The 17,521-nt window shown below is 44.8% G+C and overlaps 1 protein-coding gene across 1 annotated transcript; it reads right to left on the bottom strand.

Annotated features, from left to right (window-relative positions):
- Nucleotides 1-16,686: 16,686 nt before the first annotated feature.
- On the bottom strand, nucleotides 16,687-17,033 carry CCR75_000557 (uncharacterized protein; the record flags this gene model as incomplete). Its single annotated transcript, XM_067958664.1, is given in 3 exon segments — nucleotides 16,687-16,814; nucleotides 16,889-16,910; nucleotides 16,929-17,033. The coding sequence occupies 3 exon segments, from the start codon at nucleotides 17,031-17,033 to the stop codon at nucleotides 16,687-16,689; spliced, it is 255 nt and encodes an 84-aa protein (XP_067822381.1).
- Nucleotides 17,034-17,521: the final 488 nt, after the last annotated feature.

The following is a 17,521-nucleotide window of genomic DNA, read 5'->3' as shown; positions in this document are numbered from 1 at the left end:
ACGTCCGTGCATAACCTCCGTGAGGACGGAACAGTTGCGACAATAAACGATTGAAAGTAGTTGTGGCATTGAATAATCGTGTTGGCATTACCAGCCCCTTCCACAGCACGAGCAGTCATCGACTTAGCCGAGCGCACTGTACATTGTCTTGCCCACCATATTGTCATGAAGAATATCCGTTCTAACAACGGGTCTGCGCTGGTATAGTAGCAGCATAAAGCTTATTTTAAGTGTGCACAATGCGCAATTCGCCATTTACCATTTGGCGTTTGACATTAAACGTCGGTGTCGAATGGGGAAATTTGCAAACGCAGATTACGCAAGAAGCCTAGCGTTGGCAATTTAGTTATCTCCGAAGTTAACCTCGGAGGCGCCATCACATCCGTATTCCTTTGGGGAGTATCCTCTGAGTTGTTCAATTCTCAACTTAATCTTATGATACATTTATTCGATTTTCGGCAACTTCTGCTACTCAAAAGGAATAATGATTGATTCATCGATTTAGAAAATGTATTGATGCGTCTACTCGACGGAGATTCGAGAAAGCCTTTTAATGAAACGACTGTAGCAATAAGGATTAGTTGACTTGGAGGCGTTATTAAGCCACGCAGTGGCTTCGCTTGACTGCATTTGCAGTGTCGTACCGTCAACTACAACGCTTCACTCGCATACCTGATTATAAGTATGCTAATCTTCGACAGACGTGCGCTGTTTGCTTAAGCACTGCTCAGTAGTTCCAGCACCTTCTAAAGCCCTTAAAATACATGTGTTCGCTTTTGCGACATCAAATTGCGACTCTTGACGCCAATGCGAAACTTGGTTTCACAGCCGCGATCGACGTGTTCAGAACATTCAAACTTGATGTGCTTAGTTCATGTCCCTTGTAGTCGTAGCGTCATACGAGCTTGGAAGTAGTCAAAGCCTTCTCGCCTTTGAAACGAACAATGCCCAATTCGTGAAGGCAAATACTTTTTTGACAGAACTCGAGAAAATGCAATCATCTCTTTTGGCAGAAGGTACTCGCATGCCAGGCATTCGAAAAAATCGGCGACGATCTTGCAAATTTCTGCACAATCGATAAGGTCGCCTATAATGAGGCTCAATTCGGTTGGTAAACCAAAAAGGTGCTACAATTTGCATTATTAGTTTACTATGCATTATATGCATATTTAAGTAATAATGCAAATTGTACCACGTTTTCGGTGTATCAAAATAGGTATTATGCGTGGCGGCCACCAGAAAGAGATCAGGTTGCTGAAATCTAATTTTAATGTAATTGGAGTATGATCCGACAAAAAAAACATTCAACAAAATTCAATTCCCCTTTTGACCATAAAACGTAAGTTCCTTGCTAAAGCTTGCGCAGTGATCTGTGAGAGTACCAAGTATCCCAAGGTATATACTCTCGAGCAATAGTTTCTACTTCGTTCTACAAACCGCTGAGTCCGTAAACTAGAAATCATAATGCCTTACGAGCTTGTACGTCTTGCTGAGTTGTTGCACTTCTCTGTTCTATAGAACTAAGTGACTCTTTCGGTTTAATGTCTTTCTCTCGCTGAAGGAGCGAGGTAGCTTCCCTACACCTGGTAGCGCACGTAAGCAATCTACGCCTTAGTCTTTATAAGACCAAGCCTCTGCTGGCATGGATTCCTTGCCCAAACTTACACGGGCGAAACGCGTAGCGTTTGGGAAGTTAAAACTTTGTCAATGCTCGATCGCTAGAACACGTTCTTTACAGGGCCGAGAGGCTGCTGATGCAGCATATTTGCATCGCATAATCAGGCTTTTTGCATATGATCGCGTTTCTAATCGGCCCATTAGGATAAACGGGCCTCAAGAACTACGTTCAGGAGTTATGAACCCTTTTCACTGTTATGCAGCAAGACTCATTGCAGGAAGTGGCTATCCATCTTTATAAAAGTCCTCAATGTGAGCGTTGCCCGCAAGGAAATTTGCCGATCCTATCCCTCTACTTTTGAAGCGGCAGTTGACATTGCGTTTAACGCTGAGTTCGACTATAAATTCTCTCTGTTGGTACGCAGGGACACCATAGTAGCTCTACATCGTTTGTCTAATAGACCGGAACCCATGGACCTCAGCCTTGCTGAGAAAGGCGAAGAAGAGATTCGAGCTGGGGAACAGTGCTAAATGGCATGAGGCGTGAATACAATCCAGGCTTGCTAATCGCTACGGCAACTGTTAAGGGCTTTGATATGCCACGGTCAATTTTAATTGGATACAAAGCTTCATGTTATTATGCTCGACGTCAATCTCTAAAAGGGAACCGGTGTATGCTGAGGCCCTTAAAGCGCATGAAGACGATTTGATGACTGTTCGCTTAGCGACTGGGAGTCGCATTACCGTATATAAAGTTCCGTTGACTTAGGTATTGTGCTTTTAGACTTCGACAGTCTAAAACGCTGTCTTGTCCTTGACCTGAATTCGAGATATGATCTCATTCTTAGTATGGCCTGGTTTGTACGCCATAATTTATGGATTGATTGGTGATCGAAGACCTTAGGCACCACGCGCAATGTTTCTAGCGAAGCTCTGGATAGTCACGAGCTCACCGTAGCTAGGCAACAATAGCGTTATTACTGACGGAATCTGTCAGTGTGTTTAATATTTCAATTTCTGAGTTCTTATACCTAAGTTAGGCAAAAAGCGTTATTACGAACGGAACCTGCCAGTGTGTTTAAGATTAAAATGTTTGACTCATTATTTGTTTTTAAAATGGCACGTATGATACTTGTTAAAATGTTGCGATAATATATAATTGGATGCTGAAAGAATTGTGGGCCTGGGGTCGAATTATTAAGGGTATTTCTCACAAATCTACGTGAGGTGGCACGTTTAAATCTACTAAGGTCGGCCGAGATGGCACCATACCGAGTGTCAGTCGTGACACTGCTGGCAGAATGCCAAGACGTTCGGGCTAAGCCCGTTTGACGCACGGGAAGTGACCCGTGCATTTTTACTGAATGACAAGTTGAACAACGTTTTTCTTCATTGGATGTTAGAAGAACATCGGCTCTGTGTATACAGCAAACTAAGGTTACAGAGCCTGTAAAATTTACAGACATGAATGCTTCGGCCTTTATGAGGTGTAGTATCTCGACTTTGAGAATGCAAAGACAAAAGTTGGATATGGTGAGACGCAAAGCGCGTATCATGCCACATAGTGATACTAGCGAGCAGCTATATACTCTTGTTAATAGTGTGACTGGTGATGTTGAGGGTGGGTTGACCTGAGGCTACGCAATAGTTACATGCTAATTTAGAGCTAGGTGAAATGTCTGTAAATGAGTTTAATTAGGCTTCAAAGCTGGTGACTAGTCTGTGATGGTGGTCATTCGACCAGATATGTTTTTGGAGTAGCCAGTTATGCCACAAGGGCTTAGTAATATTCCTGCAACATTAAACACATGTGTAACTGATCTGTTGAGATCGATTCGAGATTTCGCGCCAAGTGATTTTGATATTATTTTCGTTACAGCCGAGCCATGAACAGATTGTCGGGCGTTGAAGTACATCGTTCCGCATCCGAAAGAATCTTACACGTATGCGTGAGCATAAATTACACCAATCTCACGAAGTGTATATTAACTGCAAGCGAAATACCATTTTGTATGCATCCTGGAAAAAAAGGGTGTACACCCTAATACCGAAAAGATCAAGGCGAGCACCGTCTGGCTTTTGCCAGTCGATGTAATGGGACATTGTAAGTTCCTTGGCCTAGCGGTTAAACTGCAACTACTCGTACAACTATGCCGAATGACAGTGCATTTTTCTTATTTTACTCGAATATGTAGAAACGAACAGCATCACCAAGGCAATGCGTACAGGATCAAGCTGCCATGTAGGATGCTCATGTATCCTACGTTTTACGTCGGACGTTTCCGCCCGTACGACAAGTGCGAGAATTTTTCCGGGTGCGAGTAAATGCTGCGTAATCAAACTTCTCCCAGCGACATCATCATTCAAGAATGCAGTTCGTTAACATACTGTCGCCGGCTCGTTGATTAGCTTTCAAAGCGTCCATTCATTCGCCAATTGATCAATAGCATCTTCGGTTTGGTCATTCGAACGACCGGTGCAAATAATGTTCACAGTCAACATCGAGTCATACGCTAATGACCCCTCCCCCTCCCGTAAGCCCGGGAGGACGCGATTGCAATTATGTCAATGAACAGTCAGACGCGACGACCAAAATGGACCCAGTTTATCATCATCCCTCCATATCCATTTAAGAGCTGGAACGGAAAAAATTGCTTACTCGTGGTGCGCTTCTTCAATCGCCGGGAGGTGAGGGGGTTCGAACGAGTAATCTCATTCGATTTTGGGGTATCCACCTTCACATTATAGTTGGGAGACAACTGAAGATAGATGTCCTGGGTCTCATCGGACAGAGTGACGAAAATCATTCTTTGATTCATAAGGACCATCGAAGAAGAGAGCCTCGCGCGCTCGTAAAGGGTTGCATTTAGTCAATCCCTTCGCGCATTCTATACGAGAGGCACGCCTTCCATTTGTGATCCTGAGTACGCATTTATAGGTGCTTCGTCTGCGTATGTGACACAATATTATTATGGGTCTCACACACGAGAGACAAGGTAGCCCTGCCTTTCTAGACAAACGATGCATCTTGTACAGTGTGCATTGTGTGGACTTTTTCTAACCGGTAACGTACCGTAATCAGTTTGTCTAGCCAGGGCTCGTGGCTTACGCTTTGTACATTCTGCATAGAAAGCATCCCAAGCTTGAAACAAGGGATCCAAATCCTTGACACGGTTGCCAAAGAATCATCGATGTTGAAAAAGCATCGAAGAAGAAGTCGCGTTCGTCCTCGCCATGTCTGTGAAGCTTGCGGATGAGTCGAACAACGAATTTTTTTTCGTCCGTTGGTCATTCCAAACCAACATAAAAAACTGCCTTTCGCAGCAACCAATGCTTTTCGGAAGAGGATTTGTAGTCTATGTCCTCAAGACCATGTTAGCAGTCAGTCTGACATTCATTTCGATGTGATCTTTCTGGTTCACTTCGTTCCTGGTGATGCACATTAATATCACTAGCACTTTTACGATTGTCTGAGACATTGAAAAAGCAACTCGTCAGATAAGAATCCAACTAACAAAAGAACTGTGAATATCTCATAATTCGAATCAACAGAGCTCACCGGTATGACGACATCGGTCTCGGGTGATCCGAAGGCCTTTACAGACGTTTTAGAGTTGGACGGGATGTATACAGTTTCACTTTATTCCTATTCTAAGTCCCCTTTAGTATTTACCTTTAGTTTCTAAGCCACGCTAAGTAACTTTACAATTTTATATACATGCACGTTGTGTACGTGAAATATTCCGATGCACCTTTCCTTGACTTTTAGTGTAAATTAGCTAGAAAAGGTGTCCAGTTACAGCAAACCCCATTTTGAAAATGCCCGTCGCAATTCTACATGCGAGCTACAACTTGAAGAAGTGCAATTATACGGGCCTAAGATAAAGGCTTAGAGATGCAAGCAGCTCCGGGTCGAGAAAAAAAGAGGCAGTGCGTCTGTTTAAGCAATGACGTGTTACCAAGTCTTCGCCTGGAGTATTTGGAAGGACCTTGCAACGCGCACGTAAGTCCAGAGGCTCGTCTTAAAACACGTTAATAGCGGAAGAAAACATGAGGAAGACCAATAAAAGTCAAAAAGATGCTGCAGCGAGTTTTAAGACGAGGTTAGCACAACGGGTTGATATGAATAAGTCTGAATTAGGGCCAACGCAGTGATACTGACGTTATTTTGTAAGTGGTGGTACAGGTGATGCATATAATATAACGGGGCACATTTCGCTAGTATAACCTCAGTACTAGTGAAATGTGATAACAGTGGATATAAATGTGCCTTCGTAATACTTGACGTACACGACGTTCAAAGAAGAATTACAAGTTGCTAAGAGTTCTTAGCAACTGAAGGCTAATGCTAAGCAGGACTTAGTAAATGGAAAATATAAAATTGTATTGATATATTTGAATCAGTACGTATTGATGTCTTTTTTATTGACTTAATATATTTATCTACACTATGCATGGCGACTCATTGCTAACCGCATTTGCGCGTCTAGCAGCAATTGGCGGCGTTAATTTGACGACTAAAGTCAACCAATGCACAGAACTATCACAAGGCCATTACAATAGGGCAATTTTTGGTAATATTGGCAATTTAAAAATAACATGAATCTTTATTATTTCTTATTATTTCTCTTATAGGTGAGATTATTTCAGTTACAAGCTACGCCGTTACATGACCCCCCCCCCTCCCTTATCCCACAGTCTCTTTAGGGACTGTTATTATCTTACAGATACATAGCACTATAACATCTCTCTAAGAAGCAAAATTGTAGGCGAGCTACCGCCTAAGAAGACGTTTGAGCGTCTGGTGTTTTTGTGTCATTTATGGCTGCGTGCAGCTGCTATGTTTGCCATATTAGAGGCGCACCGCATTATCTCGTTGACTATGCAATGAATCAGAGATTGGAAATTTTTCAAAATCAAACGAGTGCTTTCCTGATTGGAGGCGCATTTTATGAGTCGAACGAAATGTCCGAGTAAGAAACATATACCTGGGGCTGATACCGCCAAACCAGTGATTTCTGGCGAACTGAGTGAAGGATTGATTGCGCAGATGTTCGTTTCGTCCAAACCTCCTATTGACGAGTCATCTTGTGATGATACCGATAACGATGTCGATGCTGGTGAAGCTAACATTCATCTCCAGGTCGAAGTGATCGTAAAGATCGCCTTATAATAATACTCAAATGCTGACAAGTAAATGGGATAGGGACCGTAATACTTTGCGTGTCATCCCTAAAATGCCTTGATTACTCACTTAGTGTACCTTCATTAGCTGGTCAAGAATGACCAACGATCGGTACAAATTTACGTCGTTCGAATTATCCAGGCTTCACAGCTCTGGTGAGGACAGACACGAATTCATCATCGATGCTTTTTCAATATCGATGATATTTTGGCAAGTATGCCTTGTTTCAAGCCTGGGAGGCTTTGGGGCATAATTTACCAAGCGTAGGCCACGATCCTTAACTGGACAAACTAGTAACGGTACGTTACCAATTATAAGAAGGTACATAGAGTGCACACTGTACAAGTTGCACCGTATCTCTAGAGAGGCTGGGTAACCTGTATGAGCTGCATCGTTTGGCTTGAGAGGCAATGTTACATTTCCTCTAGTGAGACCCATGTTAATGCTGCGTTAAAGACGCAGCCTATGCACCTAGAAATGCTTAATCCTCATTGAATCACCAATGAAGGGCGTGCCTATCTTATGTAAGCGGAAGATAAAACAGCCGACAATACCCTCAAACGGGGTCTTTTGACGAAAGGTGTCACAAAGGAACACCGTCGACAACTCTTCAATGAGACCAGCGACTCAATCGACAATTCACTCCCAACATCAGGCAAGGCGGATACCCCCAAAACCGACGGTAACCTCTCGAGACGATGAAGCTCAGCGCCTTCCGGGTCCGGAACAGATATCCTGGGCCACTCATGATGCTTGAATGAGGCCATGATGAGCTTTTCGAACTTGTACGAATGCTCGAGTTTTTATTTTTAAAACCAAGTGGCTCTTTGAGCCTATAAGCTTTCCTCTGACTTAAGAGCTAGGTGTCTCCGCTACATAACTTGTAAGAAATCGCCTTATCTGGTGCTGCCGCATATCAAAGCCCAACTTCCAACACAACCTCCTTAATAAATATCAGACAGGCTGCCCTGAAAATTATAAACTTAGGCATAGTGAGTACACGTCATTTGCATTACACGCTTTCTTTGTGCTACTTCTCATCGATCCATCACACTTTGCTTCCGGTCATTCAAAGCAGTCGGACTGTATATTAACTACTTTGTTAAAATGGCCACGTTAACTTTTACATATTCACAAAGGGATCCGCTACCCCCCCCCAGTTTTCGCTAACCAGCCCCTTCCCAAATACAGAACCCCTAAGTTATTAATGGATTAACCCAGGCTATGTTAACGAGCTTGATTGGCTGGGGCGAATACCCCTGGATTTGAATACATGACAGAACGATCGCGATGGAAAAGCTTGCACTTCATACCATTCCATATTACCGTACCATCACCCTTTCAATTTCTAACACTACTAATACTAATATTACTATGCATCAACTCGAAGATATCGTCCGCACTACCTACGAATTCTTGGAAGAGGCTCGCTAAGCAGTAAGACGTCAATTCCAAAATCAGGGCTTCGTGTTTACTTGCAAGAGAACAAGGAGAGTTGGGCATCGCTGCGATGGTGAAATCAAATCTATTTTTTCGAAATCGGGCAACGCATCTCTGACAAAACAGCAGCAGCGTAAACGCGTAAGCGGAAGCCGTGGAGCAGGTTGTCAGTCCGCTATAACAATCCGTTGAATGAGAGGATATGGAGACTTAGTTTACTGGGTAGTTGAGGCCAACAAAGTTGAACACAATCACGAGCCGTTTGCGGATGTTGCCGTACATCCGCAATACAACGGGGCACTACGACTTGTACTGCTTCAGTACAAGTCCACTTTGCACTGCTTCAGTACAAGTCAACTTTGCACTGCTTCAGTTGCGAGTGGTGCCTTACGTTATTTCACGTACACTAGTACGTGCAGAGGAAGACTTTTCTTTAAGGTAACTAGCTTAAAGAGGGTTAAATGAAAACTGTGTTAATATAATTAAGTATCTCTTTTTTCTATCTGTTAACTCTAACTTAATCATAACTAATACTAAACATGCAACTGCATTCTTATCGTATATGTCTTTCACTTTTGTTTATCTCTACAGCTGATTAGTCTGCGGAATAAATAGATATAATTTTCTATACCTTTTTATGGATACGAATTCTAAACATTACTATTAAAGTAACATCCTCCAAATTTTATCTACCTTTTAGATAACATATTCAGTAACAACCTTTAGGTGTTCATTTCATGTAACGATACATCCCGTTACACGACGCCTCTATCTGCTGGTAGGCGGCACGGTACTTCCTCTGAGAACACATCGCGATGTTTCCACAGAACCTAAAAAAAGTACGGACTGTCTCTCAAGGCATCCCAGCCTTGAGCAGCGAACCATTTATTTATTTTAAGCCGTTTCTAGGAAGCTTTCGTCCATTGTGGACGACGAGCAACAGTCCATTAAGCTCTCTTCTGGAACTTTAGTGCACGTTAACCGAGTAACAAAGGTTGTAAGAAACTTCAAAAACATATTTACCAAATGCCAAATAAAGACTTGCCGGAGCACCTCACTGATCTACAATTTTGTCTTAGACGGCCTCGGACACCTCGTCTCTTAGATAGGATTTGATCTAAAGGTTACACGTAAAGATGTGCCTTTGATCGTCCTAATCTGTCGGGTACTTGTTCTTCAAGTCACCACGACATTTGACTAGGAAGCGGGTGACGTCGCTCTTCTGGCTTACGCAACCCTTCCAACCGCACGAGGCTCTAGGCACTGTGCCGGTTCATGCGACGCTTGACTTTCTGTAAGCTCGCAGTCTACTACCACAGGCTCTCGGCTCTGTGCAAGACACTCGGACGCATGACTACTTGTCATAGCCCTTTTCACTACCTCAATCTTCCCGAGCTGGGTACGAATTGGTGACGTTTGACATCCCGTCAACGCACCCTCAACTGTGTTCGACATGACATCAGTTGCATACGCCTCTCGCAGGAGCACATCCTTTCCATTAGCTGCGGTGAGTTCGCAACTGTGCATGCACGCCAGTCTATCCATGGCCGGTGTTTTGCCTACCATGGCATGCCTAGATTGAGGTCATACGGACTCTCCATACCTAGCACTGTGAACTTCTCCTTACAAGAGAAGTTACTAAAGCTGAAGGCGAGTTCTACCTGAACTCCTCAGATTAACGAGCGCGCCATTCGCTGAATGAGCGGTCGCCTCTTCTCACTTGCCATCCTGGCGACTCAAACGTCGCCGGTTTCTTTCTTAGAGCCGGGAGTTTCAAAAAAATTGTGATGCACTCGAATCCACTAGGAGGGTCATCACCTGGTCATAGCCTCGTACTTGAGCGATATAGACTAGAAGGGTTGAGGTCCGAAATTTCGGTACCTCGGGGACTATGCTACCCATTTGATCGACAGCTCTGAACTGAAGGGTAGCTTCAGAGTCCGCGTCAGTAGGGCACCCCGTCCCTACTGCGCTCCTGCAGTTCCCCACCCCTCAGTGGTCGATGCAGAACTCATGCGTCTCGCGCGCTGGTTCTTGCCATCACCCTTTGGGAAGGAAGTCCTCTTGCTGGGCGTCTTCGCCCCAGCAGGGACCTTGGTATAGCAGCGAGCCTTCATACCACCGCGCTTGCCACATTTAAAACAAACTACATCTGCATTGCCAACTCTATGGGAGTGGCATATGACCTCTCGGCCAATGGCTTACACCAAGCTGTCGCCGAGGCACTGTTTAAGGATTGCTCCTCAACGAAGGCAATTTGGATTGCCTCTTCCATCGTCCACGGCACCTTTCTGAAAAGGGCCTGTTGCGATTGGCCGTGTCGTAATCTGTTCATAAACGTGGGCACCTCAATGTGCTCCGGAAGCAGACCTACGGTAATGGATGCCGACAGCGAGCGCATATCCTGCACATACTCTTGTAGAGATCGCTTCGCCTGTCGCAGCCCAAAGAAGCGCGCCTAAAGTAATATCTCGTTATTCGGCGGCTGGTACATGGAGCGAATGTTTTCCTTAAAGATTGTTCATGTTAGAAATGCCTTTTTACTTGCCTTAAGCGACGAATAAGTCTACTCTTAGGCCTTACTCGCGCAGGTGCGACATGGCGAACGTAACCATCCGGGTGTCGTTTAGATGAGCTGCGCCACACCGAATTTTCACGGCTAACAGCCAGTGGAGAATCAGGGGCGCTGCAGTTCCATCGAACTTGGGCGGTTCCATCCCAATGGGCCTCGGCAGATGCGGCCGGGTGGAGAGCATCTCAACAGTGCTGTTGAGAGCCTCGCTCACAGCCTACTCACGCCTCAGCTCATCCTGAGTCTGAGTGACGGACTCCGCCGCAGCATAGCTCTGGCCTCGGACGCGGATCTCCGCTGCCCGAGCACGAATGCCTCAAACTTCTCCAACTGAGCAACATGTTGCTCAGGAGGACTGCCCAAGAGCCTGACCAGAGCTTGATCAAGTCCCTGCGCCAAGTGCTCTGCTACCTCCCGATAATATACGAAGAGGTGGGGAAATGAGCCTAATCAATATTGAGGCTCATCCTCACTGACACGCTCAGAGATGCGGGTCGTGAAAGGATTTCAAGTGCTACCAAGTGTGGGCGGGGGAAGTCTTAATGCGGCCACACTCTACTTAAGCATTCACCCTAGCACAGCGAGGAAGCGGTTGACCGACTTCTTTTGCGTGCAGTGAGGCAGCTGTGGTGGGCGCTTTAGCGACCTCACTTAACGCACTAAGTTCTTTGATATACGTGTCGTTCCGGGTGCGGGAATCCGGCTCCTCGTGCGCACTTATCAAGTAGGAATAAGTCTTCAGACTAATTTATATTTAATCTTTTTAAATATAAATACCTATTTAACCAATCATAAATTGTCATCCCTGTTAATAAACACTAATATGTATTGCGAGCGTATCTTTCTAGATACCTCGCGTAACGGATGACGCTAGCCGTCACCCCTATAATGTAAAAGAATGCCCTCAGGGACATCACATACACAAGGGCGGGTCACAATATGAACTACACCCAATGGTAGGAACAACTACATTACTTAAGTAATTAACCATGCACTCAAGTACACAAAGTATACTAAACGGGAATTGTGTAACATTAGGGCAACTTTAACCCGTTACACAACACATTCTTGCCCTTCTTTATAAACAATAAATGCCCGGACCTCTTTCTTATGCAAAGATAGGTAAGGCATTGCATTAAATAACTGTGCCAACGAGATTTTTCTGCTGCAAAAAACTGCACTGGGTCGGCAACCTAGGATAAAAGAGCTGAACGTCTGAGATTTAACAATAACAAATAATTGTTAAACAAACTAAGAGACTCAGAGAGTCTCTTAGTTCTATAAAACTAATGGGTTTAACAATTTAGGGAGTCGTACAAGCTATCTAAGCTTAATGATCCTGGTTCAAGGGGTTCGGGATTTCGTAGAACCAAGTGGCAACTAGTGTCTAAGAGGATATACGTTAGAAAGGCTTCTATCTCTCGCAGATCACTGCGCAAACCTAAGGAAGGCACTTAACGCTTTAAGATCAAAGTGGAACTGCACTTTATTTAATTATTTAACCTAAGACCTTACCCTAGCTAATTTAAAAAATAGATTCCGGCTGTCAGCTTTATATTGGCGGCGACCACACTTGTTTCCCATACTTAATGAAATTAAAGTAATTAACTATTTTAGAATAGGATAAAAAGGGTATTTAACCCATAAAGTAAATTTACCACAACTACGGTTCTCCAACCGATGTGTGCCCCATAACACCCTTCCCTATCAGACTGTTGACACCGAGTTACAACATTCACTTCATTTCTTCTTTGAGGTTGGAACCAAAACAGCCAACTGCTTAGTTGTGTTTTGCATTCCTTTGTCCCATGACAACTAAGCGAACGTCACAGACTTTTAGCACCTTCCTCGACGATGAGGGAATGGTGGACTATGAAAGTCACACTCCATCGGAGGATGATGAAAAAGAGCGTCGCTCTTACTCGCCTTCTCACGAGGATGAACGTCGGCGGTGCCCGGGAATCCGTTAACAGAACGTGGTGCCGCTGATGTCTAAACTTCATTGAGCAGGACACGGGACCCTGAGTTCAACATCATTACGAATCCGCTCGATGAAGAGCAAGGGCGGGCAATCTTCATAGAGGAACAAGCTCGACGTCGAGCTGCCGAGATAGCTGAAAGCCAAATCTCATAGTGAATATAGTATCACTCCGCTTAGTGCGGAGGAGCGTCTCAAAAAGATAGCGGTTCAAAGCTTGGCCATCTGGGCCTCCGGTGACACAGCGAAAACGCCGGAGGAGATCGCTGCTCGCGACGCTCTTCATGAGCGATACCTTACGCCAAAGGTAACGACACGAGGTCAACATCTGACGCGTTTACGTGATCAAGCCCGTGGGGCTTTGGTGACCTCCATGAGAGAAATTCCGATCGTTTAGTTTCCAACCAAAACAAGGAGTCAAAATGAAGTCTCATTTGAGAACTGGGTCCAACGGACCCGCCGCCGCCGTAATATTTAGAATATTAGAGAGTCTACGGATGGGGCTGATGTTGTTTGGAACGGAAGCTTCGCTTTAATTTAGCCAAGCTTAAGGCCAAAGGCCAGTCACGTTCGACATTTATGCCACAAAGCGAAGAAAGGTCTAGCCGATATTTCAGCGCTTCGGTTGACCGTACAACTATGAAAGCACTGAGGCTATAGATCCACCTAATCCCACGTCTAGTGGTGGGAAGCGTCGTGCGACGCGACTTGACCCTGAGCTCGGCGGTCAAAATGTCAACGGCGTAGGGGCAATCTTGCCGAAGAGGTACCTCAAACTCCCAAGAGTTTTCAGAAGAGAGGTACCCTAGCCACTTCACCAAATACTGGTATTGACCCTTACGACGACGTCGATTTAAAATTTTCTCCACGTGAACTTGAAGGTTCCCCGCGTATCAAGCAGCGCGGAAGGGGGGCGAAATCTCGACGGAAGCTTTTGATGCTCTAAAGCAAGAGGTGCAACTTCTACGGGAGGTCCTTGCTCGGGTTGAGAGCTCCTTTGAGGCGGTTCAGAACCGACTTTTGCTGCTGGAGCGTCATCAACCTTTTTTAGAGGGTCAGCTGAACATCCTGGTGAGGATGCAGCAATCTGCGACACGACCGCCTGTCTCGGCGCAAGCGCCTTTAAGTCCACGTGAAAATGGTTTTGATATGGCTTAAGCAAGCTTGAGTAGAATACTGGGTGTGTACGCTACTTTCTAGGAAGAATTAGCGTGTCAGCCAGGCCCTTCTTTGCCACCACCGTAAAAGGGCCAACAAAGCGCGGGCGCAATTTGGTCTTGAAGACCGCGGAAACCAAGTTAAGTAGGTAGGTTTTAAGCGCTTAATAAAACTCGGTCTCCGACGATATAAGAATTAATACAGCTTCTGCCTTTGGCATCTGCTTGTTCTTTTTGTTTGTCTTGGCTATCAGCCATCGTATCCCTTACATGTCTTAAGACACTAAATCGCATCGCAAGAAACTCGCTTACTTGTTTCCGAACGGTAACAGGGTTGATATCAGCAAGCCTATCGGCCGATTCTCCCCCACCAAGCCCTGAACCACGCAGTGGAATCGTTAATGGAACGCGTGGGTGGGTAAGACCGTTTACATAGAACGGAGTATAGCCTTTTTTTTAGAGGCAAGTACAGCGTTATTTAACGCAAACTCCACCACTGGGAGCATTAAGCTCCAGCGCTTTGGTGTCTGAGCACACACACTGCGTAAAACGTCTTCAATGACGCGATTGATACGTTCAGTTTGACCATCGGTCTGCGGATGGTCCGCGGTGGACATGTCCAATCTGGTGCCAAGCACTCGGAAAATTGATTTCCAGAATACCCGTGAAACGGGGGTCCCGATCAGAGACAATTGCCACTTGCAAACCGTGTTGTCGAAACATGCGATCGATGAACAGCCTTCCTGTACCTTCACCAATAATGGTATCTGGCACAGCCGCTAAGTGAGCCATTTGCTCAATCGGTCAACCAAGACCACTATGCTAGAGTTACCGGCCGAATCTTTTGGTAGAGCGAAAAAAAACACATACTAATGGACTTCAACACCCTATGGGTACGGGCAGACTTCCCGGTGGCGCAACAGCATGCGCCGAAGGTTTAACCTTTTGGCAAGTTTCGCATATGCGAACGTATGTGCTGACCCATTTATAAAGTTTGGGCCACCAAAAAATATGGCTTACAGAGCCGTTTGTCTTCTCTCTACCGACATGACCATCAAGGGCAGTACCGTTTGCCTAATAGAGCATTCGGTACTTCAAATCCTCATCATGAGTAACAACGACGCGCGGCGGATCTGCAGCGTCCGAGCAATAAAGCAACAGGTCGTTATCGATAGAATATCGATGTATCTTGCACGTAAACGTGTCGACAATTTTAAACCCGAGTCAGAGTTCGTTTTCGAGCTCGTAGCAGAGCTACACACTGTTTATCCTTGGCGTCAGCCGAACGAATTAATTCAGTAATCGGCGACATGACAGTCGTTAAATGGGAGAGCTCATAATCTGGCCTTCGTGATAACGCATCGACCAGAGCATTCTGCTTGTTAGGCTTATACTTCACCCCAAAGTTGTTCTCAGCGAAAAAGGATAGCCTTCGGGCCATTCTCTGTGAGAGATGGGGCGACTTAGTCACCGTGCGTAAAGACGCGTGATCTGTATATATTGCAAACCGCTTAAAGCCGAGCAGATGAACTCTGAATTTGACGAGAGCATAGTTCATAGCTAGTAACTCTTTGTCATGAATTGCGTAGTTCTTTTCCGCAGCTTTAAGCTGTCTAGACTCGAACGCAATAACACGTTCACACCCATCAACATCTTTTGTAATAGAGCACTGCCTATGGCAAAATCCGAAGCGTCACATACGACACTGAAAGGCCAATTTGGATTTGGCAGTGCCAGAATCGGGGGATGGATAAGACTTTCCTTTACTGCTTGAAAAGCATTACGTTCTGTGCTTGTTCAGCACCATTCTGTATCCTTTTTAAGGAGATCAGATAATGGCCTAGCCATATCAGCGCAATTTTCGCTATATCTGTGTAAATAATTGGCAAGACCCAACCACTTACGCAAATTCTGTTGGTTTTTAGGAACCGGCCAATCTACTACGGCTTTTACCTTAGCGGGATCCGCTCTAAGGTCTCGCTTTCCAATGAAGCACCCTAAGAAAAGAATTTCTTCTGCGCCAAAAATGCATTTAGATGCATTGGCATACAATTTATTTGTGCGCATACGCTCGAGCTGCACGCAAATGGTCTAAGTGGTTTTCCATATCCCGACCGACCCTGCTCCGCGCGACTATGGACAAAAATGTCATCAAACTGAGTCTGTGATTAACCCTGATAGGGCGGAACAGTTGCGTCACTAGACGATTAAATGTTGCCGGGGCATTGGAAAGCCCTTGGGGCATTACCAACCACTCCCATTGCATACCGCTTGGGGTGCTAACGCTGTAAGCGGGATATCGCTAGCTCGCATAAGCAATTGGATTAACAATCCACTAAGTCAAGTGTACTGTACATTGTACATCCAACCATATTATTCTGAAGAACAGCCTTTCTACGAATGGGGGTTTGTGCTGGCATAGTGACAACATTAAGCTTATTTTAAGTGTGCACAATGCGCAATTCGCCATTTACCATTTGGCGTTTGACATTAAACGTCGGTGTCGAATGGGGACATTTGCAAACGCAGATTACGCAAGAAGCCTAGCGTTGGCAATTTAGTTATCTCCGAAGTTAATCTCGGAGGCGCCATCACATCCGTATTCCTTTGGGGAGTATCCTCTGAGTTGTTCAATTCTCAACTTAATCTTATGATACATTTATTCGATTTTCGGCAACTTCTGCTACTCAAAAGGAATAATGATTGATTCATCGACTTAGAAAATGTATTGATGCGTCTACTCGACGGAGATTCGAGAAAGCCTTTTAATGAAACGACTGTAGCAATGTGGATTAGTTGGCTTGGAGGCGTTATTAAGCCACGCAGTGGCTTCGCTTGACTGCATTTGCAGTGTCGTACCGTCAACTACAACGCTTCACTCGCATACTTGATTATAAGTATGCTAATCTTCGACAGACGTGCGCTGTTTGCTTAAGCACTGCTCAGTAGTTCGAGCACCTTCTAAAGCCCTTAAAATACATGTGTTCGCTTTTGCGACATCAAATTGCGACTCTTGTCGCCAATGCGAAACTTGGTTTCACAGCCGCGATCGACGTGTTCAGAACATTCAAACTTGATGTGCATAGTTCATGTCCCTTGTAGTCGTAGCGTCATACGAGCTTGGAAGTAGTCAAAGCCTTCTCGCCTTTGAAACGAACAATGCCATATTCGTGAAGGTAAATACATTTTTTAACGGAATTCGAGAAAATGCAATCATCTCTTTTGGCAGAAGGTACTCGCATGCCAGGCATTCGAAAAAATCGGCGACGATCTTGCAAATTTCTGCACAAATCGATAAGGTCGCCTATAATGAGGCTCAATTCGGTTGGTAAACCTAAATGGTGCTACAATTTGCATTATTAGTAAACTATGCATTATATGCATATTTAAGTAATAATGCAAATTGTACCACGTTTTCGGTGTATCAAAATAGGTATTATACGTGGCGGCCACCAGAAAGAGATCGGGTTGCTGAAATCTAATTTTAATGTAATTAGAGTATGATCCGACATAATAAACATTCAACAAAATTCAATTCCCCTTTTGACCATAAAACGTAAGTCCCTTGCTAA

The sequence above is a fragment of the Bremia lactucae genome, linkage group LG1 (genome assembly GCF_004359215.1).
Source record: "Bremia lactucae strain SF5 linkage group LG1, whole genome shotgun sequence".
Classification (NCBI taxonomy): Eukaryota; Oomycota; class Peronosporomycetes; order Peronosporales; family Peronosporaceae; genus Bremia; species Bremia lactucae.
Note: the sequence above shows the minus strand (reverse complement) of the source record. Positions and strands in the feature narration are given on the sequence as shown.